This window comes from Pungitius pungitius, chromosome 15 (genome assembly GCF_949316345.1).
Source record: "Pungitius pungitius chromosome 15, fPunPun2.1, whole genome shotgun sequence".
Classification (NCBI taxonomy): domain Eukaryota; kingdom Metazoa; phylum Chordata; class Actinopteri; order Perciformes; family Gasterosteidae; genus Pungitius; species Pungitius pungitius.
Window position 1 is genome coordinate 19,350,132 of NC_084914.1, and position 12,859 is coordinate 19,362,990.

At 42.0% G+C, this 12,859-nt stretch overlaps 1 protein-coding gene across 2 annotated transcripts; it reads right to left on the reverse strand.

The window, feature by feature from the left end:
• Positions 1 to 554: 554 nt before the first annotated feature.
• On the reverse strand, positions 555 to 10,033 carry mrpl37 (mitochondrial ribosomal protein L37). 2 transcript variants are annotated; one of them, XM_037459249.2, is made up of 8 exons: positions 9,539 to 10,033; positions 8,627 to 8,810; positions 8,348 to 8,520; positions 5,958 to 6,146; positions 5,727 to 5,881; positions 5,487 to 5,618; positions 4,780 to 4,854; positions 555 to 1,110 (listed from the first exon to the last, which is right to left on the reverse strand). In XM_037459249.2, the coding sequence occupies exons 1-8, from the start codon at positions 9,906 to 9,908 to the stop codon at positions 1,033 to 1,035; spliced, it is 1,356 nt and encodes a 451-aa protein (XP_037315146.1). In that variant the 5' UTR covers positions 9,909 to 10,033; the 3' UTR covers positions 555 to 1,032. The 2 variants fall into 2 exon arrangements, with proteins under 2 accessions (XP_037315146.1, XP_037315147.1); XM_037459250.2 differs by having other exon boundaries at positions 8,348 to 8,463; positions 9,539 to 10,032.
• Between the last annotated feature and the right edge of the window lie 2,826 nt (positions 10,034 to 12,859).

Genomic DNA, 12,859 nt, shown 5'->3' on the forward strand with positions numbered 1-12,859 from the left:
ACCGATTTGTGTAAATATGTCCCAGTTGCTTGGGGCCCGCTGTTCTTTGGGAGGTTTTTCCTTTAGAAGGCGCTGGCGTTGGAAAAGTTCCACTCAAAGGTTGCTGTGGTGATGGTCAACGGGTAGGCCCTTTTATATACCTGCTACCCAAACAAGACGTCCTGCTTCAATCCCTAAGGATTTTCATTCTTTACTTAAATGTTTCCTTTTGAGCTCATCTTGGTATGCTATCTATGTGCTGTTTGAATAGCCATTTCCAGTTGAAGTGGTCCTTTAATGTTATTGACAGAAATTGGGCTAGATGTCAAATGGTAGTCTAATGCATTTTCAAGAGGTTATACAGAAGTTTGTGTTAAAGGTGAGACACAGTAATCTCTAAAAGAAATAAGACGCATCTTGTGCACTGATCTACACCCGCAAAGTCAGATCAGGTCCCAGAGTCAAAGTGAAAAACAGATTTGAAACTTGAAAAAATAAGATTCTAATCTGAGAATCTAAACTCTGCACCTGAAAAAAAACTTTACATTTCAAAAACAAATAAGTGAAGAATGATGTATGGTGTATATTTTAATTGAAAAGATTAAAAAACTAAATCATATATTTAACCGCAAAATACTTTGAATTCATTTATTTGTATTTTGAATACATTATTGTATGCATTTTTTTATTGTAAAGAACAAAACTTTTTTAAATGATTCAAACTTTTGGCCAAATAAAAGAAGTTCACGGAGTGAGAACATTTATTTCTCAAAGTAGCCGAACCTGAACATATTGACATAAAAAATGTTACTGCTCTGCATCTTCACATGACACACTACACTACTAGTGTGTTCATCTTCAGCTCGGAGGATGAACATTTCTCACAACATAAATCAAGGTGTTGTGTGAATGAGAAATGTTTTGTCTTAGTCACAGAAGTTCGAACGAACGCTAGAGTCTAATGTGTAACTGGTGTGTGTGATCTCCATAGACAGAGACGGTGTATACGTCATTATTACAAACATTGTGATGTAGATGTTCCTGTGTGTAGTCCTACACAGCGCCGTGCAGGTACAGTGCCAGGAACTTGTTGAAGACTTCAGGCTTGTATCCTGTCAGACCAGCTGGTACCTGGAGGGAGACACACAATCACAATCAGACACACTCAGCTCCGTTTCTGTCCCCCAAAGACAGTTCTTAGTATGCAGTCTTTGTGCGCAAAGTTCCAGAAAAACAACTTTATTTCCTCAGACAAAAATGAGCGTTTTGTAGACAAGTGGATGTGGATTATGTGTTCGACACCTAAAGACAGTGCATGCTGAATTTTACTTAAAAGCCTTCCGTCATACACAACTTTCTGACATTATGTCTATCTAGGCACAAAACCATCAAACTTCATTTCAGCTCTGTGAACTATGAAGAAAACAACATACGGAATTATGTGGTAAGCAAACATAGGCTCAATAAACTAGCATGATCAGTACTTTAGATTCTTCAAAGTAGCCACCTTCTGCTTTGATGGCAGATTTGTACAATTGCTTCATTCTTTCAATGAGCTTCACGAGGCAGAGATGCTCACGAGTCCCAAAGCTCGAGTCCGAGTCGAGTCTGAAGTCTTTCCAGGACGAGTCTCAAGTCGAGTCTGAAGTCACCGTGTGTGCGACTCGAGTCAGAGTCTCAAACTCAAGTCCCCATCTCTTATATCGTCCCTTTTACCGTAAAAAAAAAAAACATACCAACAACTTTTTACTCCTCCTTTACTCTTTACTTAATGTTTTTTTTTGTGGTTTTTCCCATAAAATGAAAATACGAAGCGTAGCCGCTAAACCGGAAGTACGTAGATTTTCACAGTAAGAATCGACGCAACCGTCTGCAATGACAGCGGTTACCAGGGTAACGAGGAGAAAAGTTCATGAATGGATATAAATAAATAATCCTGGTCCGACGGGATGTGTTCGCAGCAGCAGGTGACTACACTCGCTGCTCTTGTCCACGTATTGTTTTGCTTCAGTGAGCAGAGCAGAGACAGTTTAAGGAGACGCAGAGTAAACGGTCCGCCGCTGGAACGCATACGTCCCGACGTCAGCGGACCGTCGGTCGGACCGCAAGCGGCACCAGCGGCACCACCGCCTTCCCGTCAGCGCCACCCAGCAGCGGCCGGTGCATTCAACATCTTTCTCGTGTGTGGCCGCGCGTGCGCAGCCAGCAACATCTGTCAATGTACGTGTTACGTAGGCAGGTAACGGAGGGAGCGGTATAGCGAGCTCATCAGATTTTTCCTAAAACTAAACATTGTTCACGAGTCCCAAAGCTCGAGTCAGAGTCGAGTCTGAAGTCTTTCGAGGACGAGTCTCAAGTCGAGTCGGAAGTCACCGTGTGTGCGACTCGAGTCGCACTCGAGTCCGAGTCTCAAACTCGAGTCCCCATCTCTGTCACGAGGTAGTCACCTGGAATGCTCCTCCATTACCAGCTGTGTTCATTTGTGGAATTTCTTTCCTTCTGGAAGTGTTTGAGACCTTCCTGCTGTGCTTCACACCTTCATAGTCGAGTTGCTCCAAAGGAGCACTACTGAGGAAGAACAGAGATGTCTGGGCCAAGGAACGCGAAAAGGGACATTAAACCAGTGGAGATCTGTACTGTGGTCTGAAGAGGAGGTGGAGAAGGTGTGAAGTCTGCAGCGACAGGCCTTCTCTTCTGGCTTGCTCTTAGTGGACCAGTTTTATAATCCGAAGCGCTTTATGGATTAATTCTGGTTTTGTTTACTGACCTCTAAGCGATTTTGTGTGGTACAAGGCGCTAATTAGGGTCCTCGCTACGACTAGTCGTAGAGGAACCTATTGTATTTCAAGGAATTATTATTATAAACTGCGGGCCTTTTTGGGGCCTTTATCATATTCAAAAAGTTGTTAAATTTGGCATGGATATCTGGACTGTTAAAAAATTTGATAATTTTTGGGTCTCACATTTGTGTATAAAGAAATGTCTCTATGAAGCCCTCTAGAAATTAAAAAAAGACCACATTAGGCAAGTTTCCGCCACCGATGTCCGATCAACTTGAAAGTTGTCACACAGGTCCTCTCCGGCATGCTCTACAAAAACAACAATCATAGTATGCAAATGCGCCTAAATAGATTTTCCGCCATTTTGAATTTTGTGATAAACACATTTTTGGCAATTTCTCCTAAACGCTGAGTTTGATTGTCACAAAACCTTCGGGGGATCATTATTGGTTCAATGTGCCCTTGATATATCGGAATGGTGCTGATAACTCATTGTTTCGATGAGATATGGGCTTATTAACTTCGCAAGGGGTGTGTCTTAATCCGGACAGATTTTTAGCTTTCCAAATGACTTGGCCTGCTCTCACCAAAATTATAGCATGTGTAAACATTGAAGCCCTGAACACACCCTAATTTATTCATAGTTTTTGAAGAATAGGGGGCGTTGTAATTACTGGTTGAAAATCTGCCTTTTTGGCCTGTTTTTGGCCTGTTTTCATGATTTCTTACAGTTGTAAAAGACCAAACTCCTCCCAGGGATTAAACCCGATTCTTTTCAAAATCACGCAGTGTGATCCTGAGACCTTTTGCTCTAAAAATTGCATTTTGCCGGAAGAATTTCCAAACTGTGTAGGGAGCATTTTCAAAAAACCACCATTCGCCACGAACGTTGAAGTTGTTTTAACTCGACCATACTTTATCTAATCTGCTCCATATTTCTCATATAGCATGAAGTTCTCACCCTTTATACATCCGTATGATTATTTCTAACCTGTTTTATGGTTTTAAGAAGATTTTACGGTTAATGAACTTTGCAAGGGGTGTGGCTTAATCTGGCAAGATTTATAACTTCCAAATGGCTTGGCCTGCCCTCACCAAAATGCAGGATGTGTAAACATTGAACCCCTGAACCTACCCTAATTTTTTCATAATTTTTGAAGATTAGGGGGCGCTGCATTTAATCATTAAAGATGTGCCTTTTTGGCATATTTTCATAATTTCTTAGTTGTAAAAGACTGAACTCCTCCCAGGAATTAAACCTGATTCTTTTCAAATCTACGCAGTGTGCTCTTGAGACCTTGGCCTCTAAAAGTTGCATTTTGCCGGAAGAAATATTAAACTATGTGCGTAGGGCGCAATTTTAAAAAAACACCTTTTAAAAGATTTTGAAGGAAGTTGGCTCATATACGGTATTTTGAGAGGCTTTTATTTTGGGATGGAACATCAGAATGTCCTGTTTATCCATAGTCACCTTGGGGATGTGTCCTATCAACCTGGAATGGTCATGACAGTATTGATTGTTTCCTTTTAAACCTAATCTGAAAGGCCTAAGACCATGATAATGTCAAAGATAAAGTTTGCAAAGCGGCATTCCTGGCGTTGCTCCACACGGTTAACGACCACTGATTTGCGAACGCTTCGTCCGACGGCCGCAGGGTTCCTCGGCCGCATTTGTAACCGTCCGGCCAGTGCCCCGACGTGCAAGGAGTAGCGAGGACCCGTCCAACGCTGCTTGCAGCTTTAATTCTAAATGTTTTAGTACAACTTTGGCAATGCTCGCAACATTACGGCTACCGTAACCAGGGGCGACGCAGAGTGTGTGATTTATACAATATAATAATTTTTATATATATATATATATATATACACATACATACATACATACATATATATATATATATATATATATATAGATATATATATATATATATATATATGTTTGTGTGATAGAGAGAGAGAGACTAGCTGTTACACAGTTACCAAGAGGCACACGAGGGGTGGGGGGCGGAGGTCGTCATACCTTCACCTGCTTCTTCTTGATGAGTGGTCGCACTTTTGCAAAGTCATAGAGCTCAACATCTTCCTCCAGCCACACCTGCATGTAGAAGACAGTGTTTTAACCACCCCATAACATCAGATAGCCCACACTGTATACACATACGGTGTTTTCTATTACTTGATGAAAACTATTTAATCAAGTTTATTTAAATACATGCACACCATATTATCCAGTTCTGATTAAAAACATTAACAGGAGTCACGTGAAGAAATAAAGTCCTAGTAGCCCTTGAATCAAGAGAGACAGCATTTGATGGTGAAGATTTAGCCTACTCAAAATCTCCTGGAATCTCTTGAAAGTCCACATGGCCGATTGGAACCAGACATGCCTCCGATACAGGATAAAAGGCATGATGAGGAATCACCAGCTAGTACCATGCACCTGTGGTCAAACACTCTTCTGCACCCTGTAGTTCCTTTACAATGCTCCATTATCAAATACTCAAGTCAAGTGTTTTGTGTTGCTCATTAGTCTCACCTCTGTGTGTAAAGGCCTTCGCTGGGTCACAAAACCAAACATGAGCGTTCTGTGCCAATCTCAGTTGTAGCTGGGTGTACCCATGCAGAACCAATAGTCCTCTAGCTAACAGATGTACATTCTGCAGTAGTGTAACAAATGTGACTACGTGCAGTTATTGATTTAAATAAAAAAGGAGGTGAAGGAAGCACCTGGTTCTTGATGCCGTCGTCTCCTGAAAGATCTGTGGTGTTGAGCTGGAGAACCATGAACTGGAAAATCCGGCCGTTGGTCCCCACTGCCTGTACCGTTATGGGACAATCTAGTACGTGCCGGGGATGGCTCTGACACACACACAATGGAAGGAACAATGTATGTCACAGACTATATTGATGGATGTCAATATAGTCTGTGACATGGCACCCTGTTAAAAGCGCTGCGTGCATCCTTACCCCATAGACTTTGTGTGCACGGACCAGAGCGTTTCCAAAGGTGAACATAAGCATCTTGGCTCTGAACTGCTCAGGCCGGAGCTTGCAGCGAGCGTCGGCTCCCTCCAGAAAGTACAGAGTGTGGGCATGAGGATAAGGGTAGTCACCCCTGAAACCTGATTGGATAAATGAGCACGGTGAACCTCCTCGTCACACTCACAGCCTTAGTGTAACAGGCACAAAGAGACTTACCGGTGCAGTTTGGCTCATCCTTGTACACGTGGACTTTCTGCAGGTCAATGGTAGGGGAGACAGGGTACAAAGTTTCCAGCACATGATCTACTGTGTCGCCAACTTCTTGTTTCCCAGAAACTTCTGGAAGAGGATCCATGCAGTTATGCAGCAAACCATTCTGACCCCTAATCTGGAACCTGTCCTCACCTAGTGTTCAAACATGGAATGAAAATTTAAGTGTTATGGAAGCCTTGAGAAGTACTGGAGAGAACATATTCTGACCCAAGTGTTCTCTCCTTTGTTTAATACTGAACAACAAATGAAACTAGAATCTTAAAATTAAGATTGGACGGGTCCTCGCTACTCCTTGCACGTTAGGTAACTGGCCAGTTGGTTAGAAATGCGGTTGAGGACGCCAGTGGCGTTCGCAAGTCAGTGGTGTTAGTTCATGTTTCCAACAAGCTTGGATTATAATATGGAAGTAGTAGAGAGGGTAAGGATGTCATGATAATTGAGAAATATGGAGCAGTTTAGTCAAGTATGTCTTGAGTTGAAACCACTGTTCCAGTTGTTCTCTTTTCTTTGCCACGATCTAAGTTTTCATTTAGTCTATCATGAACATCGTTAAAGGTGACATTCTGAGTAGATTGTGATGTCTTTAATAGAGCAGCAATCAAGAGGCCAATGTATCTCTGGATGAGCTGCATAAGAAATACAGTTTGGAGTTTAACACCAGTCATGTGGGTGACACTTCAAACATGTGAAAGAAGGTGCTATGGTCAGATGTGACCAAAATGGATCCTGAACCCAAAACTGCCCATCATCTTGAGAAGTATTGAGGTGCTGGAACCATTTCACTTTTTATATTGGACCTATTCAATGAAAGATATAAATACAATTAAAAGGAAACAATCAATACTTTCATACTTTTGTCGCGAATGGTGGCTTTTTGAAAATGCTCCCTACACACATAGTTTGGAAATTCTTATGGCAAAATGCAATTTTTAGAGCCTAAGGTCTCAGGGTCACTTTACGAGATTTTGAAAAGAATGCGGTGTAATCTCTGGGAGGAGTTCGGTCGTTTTACAACTGTAAGAAATCATGAAAAAAGGCCAAAAAAGGCAGATTTTCTACCATTAATACATGTGTATATATATATAAAATATATAAAAATATAAATCTGCCTTTTTTTACGATTTCTTACAGTTGTATATATACAAACATATATGTATATACACACACACACACACACACACACACATATATATATATATATATTAGGGCTGTCAAATGATTTTTTTGAAATTTTAATCAAATTAATCAGAATTTTCAGTGGATTAATCACTATTTGCAATTACACCTTAATCATAACCATTTTTTCTTTCTGAAATGCATACCAAAGATAAATAACAGGACACAGATACATAATTATCATTATTATTATCATCATTATTATTTTTTACGTAAATACATGTTATTGATATTTGACTTGGTTTCATTCATTCCAGAAAATAATCAAATCAATGTTATTTGACAAGTTACAGATTGATTTCCCTGCATGGCTCTATAAGGGTCTCCAGCCTCTGCAGTTTATCCCACTCTGCTGCGGTCGGAAAAATTAGTTTGTGCTCCTGATGGTCCAGTGCTGCGATGACCAGACATGTCAACCCTCCCCATATTTACGGGAGACTCCCGAATTTCAAAGCCCCTCCCGAAAATCTCCCGGACCGACCTTTCTCCCGATTTCCACCGGACAATAATGAAAGTTACAACTTGAAGTCGAGCGGCAATTAGAACGGAAAAAGATGAGACTGGCGCTGCAAAGAAAACCGCTTGCACCCCCCCACGTTGACCGCTAGCACCCGCACCCCCCTGGTCCTTTTGAATTGGCAAGTATGGCGATGACTGCCTCTTTATTTCTGCTCACGCACTTGACCATTCGAATTCCAACGTGTTGCTGTTGTGTTGGTCAAATGATCTGAGGTTGATTTTGTTAATGGCTGCGAACATTCAGCGTGGACTGGCGCAAACGACTTGCTGAACCTGACGGCCTGACATGTGCCTACAGGTGGCAGTAATGTTTTGTATAGGATGTAGAGGAAGAGGTACTTTCCTGACCTGAATAATTTGTCACACTGCGCATGCGTGAAATGTGTTTAAAAAATTGACGTAATTAACAACAAACAACTAATTAACGTCGTTAACGCGCTATTTTGGACAGCCCTAATATATATATATATATTAAAAAATACAATTAGACACCTAGATTTGTTTGACATCTATGAATTAACTTAAATTGAGTTTCTGTGGCGATAGGCCCAAAAAATAAATAAAAAATACTTGAAAGAGCGCCACGTTGCAACCGGGTCAGGGCAATGCGATCTGTGTAATCCAGGACTGTGTATTACCTCTTTTCCATGTGGCTGCCAAAGAGTATTTCTCAGAAAAGATCCTTCTTCCGATCGCTGGGTGGCTGGACTGGAGAGTTGCACACAGGTGGAGTAGGTTTAGGAGCAGAGTGTTGCTGAGATAGGAATAGGAATACACACTCTCAGGAAGACTTGTGGAGGCAGTAATCATTCTGTGAATGATTTTAGTAATTCAGTATCCACGGAAGCACTAATTGTTAATCTCCATAACACGCTGTGAACAAGTGTGTTTATGTGTGTATGTGTGTGTGACTCTACCTATACTTCTCTTTGCGCGGGCGCTCCTGCGTTGTGTCCCAGAAGCGGGCGTGTTTGATGGCGTTCTGCACACGTTCATCTTGATCTGGTATCTGATTGGCAGGATTTGCTGTCAATGAGAGGAGCTGAGGCGGAAGATGGGGGATCAGTTTTGTTTTGGTCAACCACAGAGCCTGACGCACACCTGACGTGGAGAGAGAAAGATTTGAACGACATGTGACAAATTCTCAACAACAGCTCTCCTGATCTACTTCACACGTGGTGGGGGTTTTGCTCGAGTCCACATGAAGAGCTTTGTTGAATGTCGAGCAATTCGTGGAGGCGGAGTTCCAAGGCCCAGTAGTCCGGCGGGTCGCCTTCTGCGGGGAGGCAGTAGCCCACACACTCTGGCAGCTACGGTCTGATTTTATGCACCTACCACCATATCAATTCCTTTTATGTCTAAAATATTTTGGCAATGAATGTACCCGACTCTAAGTGGTTAAAATAATCATAATATATATTTTGAAAATTAAATCTGACATGACATGTCTAACAGATAAATGTTGAACAACAATGTTTTCCTTAGTAATACTGCATACGAGAGGTCACACTTGGGGTACTATGGAGCAGTGTATTGTTGAGGACCCAAGGAAGCTCAGTGTTTTACTGAGAAAGCAGCTAGCAACAACAGCAGCAGCAGGCCGACCAAACTTAGAAAAAAAGCAGGAAAGATTTGATGCCACATTGTAAATTCATAAATCACAAACATGGACATTCATAACAGTCACATGCATAGAACCAGGCTCAGAGACAATATCGACAATCCTCCATGCAGCACTTTAACTATCTGAAGTAACGTTAGTTCTCCAATGATACTTCTTTGAGACATTGTGACGTCAAATGACCATGCTACACGTGGGGTGTCGTTACCTTCCAGGGCGCTGGTCCTCTGGTTGAACACGTAGCACGGGGTCCCTTTGAAGAGCGGCATCTTGTGGGCCGGAGGAGACTCGTAATACCGAGGGTCCTTGTAGTCCCTCTCCCATCGGGGGCTAACGGGCTTCGTCAGCCCCGGCACGAAGTGCATCCTGTCCGCGTAGGTGACCATCTCAAGCCCAGGGATGTCCACCCTCTCCCGGTGCTTGCGCAGTGGGGGGATCTTGGCTGCCAGTGAGCGGCTGGTGCTGAAGTGTCTTCTGGTTCCTCCATGTGAGGACAACGGTCTGAATTCCTTCAAAAAAACCGTCTGAGAAGACAACTGAGGTGCCGCTTTCAAACACCGAGTCTTTACTAGAAACATGGTCCCTTCTGCTGTTCTTCTTGGTTAGCTGTTTTAGGCAGTTATTCTGACCTCAGTCAGAGAATGAAGTGGCAGGGCGCCGCCATGTTGGATTTTCTTCTTCTTCTCTCTGCGATTGTTTTCTGTTAGGGATTTAATAAGAAGTGCACACCTAGTGGTGGGAAGTATATTACATGTAGTAATGTTCAGTGTAGAATTGTAGTTTGTGTGATGTTAGATATGGAATGCCGTTTTATTCAAAAAAAAATAAATGAATAAATACACGGTAATGCATAATGACATTGTATTTCATAATAAATAAATGAATAAATGCACAGTAATGCATAATGACACTGTATTTCATAATGACACGGTAATGCAGTGTATCTTCTGGACTCACTGATTGCTTTCTACAGAACAAAGATCAGGTTCAAGCAAGTGGTGTCACAAGAGTGTGATACCACATGATGGATTTCACTCTTTTCAAAAACTGTGGCGTCCCAAAGGAAGATGAATATAGCTTGCTCAAATTCAAAGCTAAATTTGCAAGTTGCCTTTGCAATGAGAGAAAAGTCTTGAAGAAGAGGGGAAGACCATCACAGAATGTTAAGGGAGACCTGGCTAAGAAGAAGCGCAGAGTCATCAGTGCCATGAACACCTGTGCCTCAGGCCAACACTGACCATTGGCCTGTGTGGGTGGAGAAAAAGGGCTGGTGCAAATACCATGGTGGTCAAAGTGTCAAAGTGTGTCACCTTCTCATGCTTCACTGCTGAGAAGAACTGCTTCATGAATGTCCACTAGCTGTAAGCCTTAGACCAAGGGTCACCAAACATTTTGAAACTGAGAGCTACTTCACGGGTACGGAGTCATACGAAGGGCTACCAGTTTGATACGCTCTTCTGAAATAACACATTTGCCCAGTTTGCCTTTAGTTATACATTATTAATAATACTCATCTATGTTAAGACACTAATCACGTAAATGATTTCTCACAATAATGAGCAACAATGACAATAAGGAGGGAAACAGATATCAATATTCAGCACTTCAGCACTACAGTAAGATGGCGCAGGCGATTGGTTGCAATCTGCCGTCTCTCCAGGACTTGTTCACTTCCAGGACTCTGAAGCGGGCCAGAAAGATTGTAGCCGACCCCTCCCACCCTGGACATAAACTGTTTGTGCCCCTTGAGGTCCATCAGGGCTAATACCTCCCGCCACACCAACAGTTTCTTCCCGTCGGCAGTCGGGCTCATCAACAGAGCCTGGGCCCCCCCCTGACTGACTCTCACTCTCTACATGTACATACACTTTGTCACTTTGACTTGTCACTTCTGTTAGCTGGTGCACTTTATGTTTAATTTTAATTGTATCTTTATTTCTTAACTTAACTAACCCATAGCTTTAACTTACTAACCCATAGCATATATTTTATTATATTTTTATCTTATTCCTGCACTATGTTGTCTGTTGTCTATTATTGTACTGTCGTCATGCACCACCTGCGAAGTCAAATTCCATGTATGTCTGACATATTGTGGCAATAAATGATTCCTGATTTAATCTCAGTAATTGTTACATTTTTAGATGAAGACTTACATCAATAAATTTTATAGGAAAAATGTCTCATTTTCACTAGCCACTGTTGGGATTTTCAATCCCCCCCCCCGAGTTGGTTGAATAGACGAATCCGACACGTCAAGTTAAAAAGTTATTTAGAGAAAAAGATACATGAACAATTCGCCGCAGGTGCACATCCATCCAAGAATCTGCCTGCTGTCTGACTCTGACCCTTTTTATAATCTCCTCATGTCCTTGAAAACTAGTTTGAGCTGATTTTGTCTCAGACGGCTGTTGCCCAGGATGTTTAGGTGTTCCCCCCTCTGTACCATTCTGTGCTTATCGCTAATCACTAAGTTTAAGGTACCACCTGGGTTTCACAAGGTGGCATGGTGGTGTGGTGGTTAGCGCTGTTGCCTCACATGCGGAGGCCAGTGGTGGATAGCTGGCACTCACTGACAGCCAATCATATTGCAGCTTTATTTTCGCAGAAGACAGTGGTTCGATTCCCGGACGGGAAAAAATCTTTATTTATTTTCATTGTATTTGCTTTACAACAGAGTGTTTGAAGAAAAATAAGCCTTCTAGTTGTCTTTAAATGAAGGAAGACCTTTACAAATTAAAGTGTAATAGCTCCGACCGACGGTTCGCTGACGTCGGGACGTATGCACTCCAGTGGCGGACCGTTTACGCTGCGTCTCCTTAAACTGTCTCTGCTCTGCTCACTGAAGCAAAACAATACGTGGACAATAAATAGAAATGCACGGAGGCGACAGCTGCGTGTAGCAAAGAGGCGGCGTATAATAATTTAAAAGAGTTTTATGAAGTTGCTGACAAGTTCGGTGAGGATGGGAGGAATCTGACCTTTCTTTGCAAACATTTGCACCTTAACGATAACTGTCGTGTTTTTATTCCTTATTTAAAAAAGACCATTCAAGCAGCATGTGCTTGAGAATGTACTGTAGGGGTGAACGCTGCAGCTGCTGCTAGTGTGGAGTGAATGGACAGCAACATTAAAGCAACAATGTCCCCTCAATGCTAATGTGAACCCTGGTTGGATAAGGATTCAAAATTGGATATGAAGATTAAATCTGATGCATAGCTTCAGTGTTAAAACTGATCAAATAATTGCTGTCTGTGGTTCTGGGCTGTGGCAATAATTTTGAAAAATAATAGCTTGCAGCAACATATGGAAAAAAAAATGAACTAGTTGAAACTGTGAACTTAGTTCAAATATTTTGAAGTTTGAACTATGAACTGAACTAGTTCATTTTAAAATTTGTGAACTGAACTTTGAACTAGTTCATATAGAAAGTGAACTTTCCCAACACTGGTAGTTCCTGTCTCCTTCAGCATGTCCTTCTGCTCACTGCGTTTATACAGCAGGAAGGGGAAAGATGCTCCATCGCTTG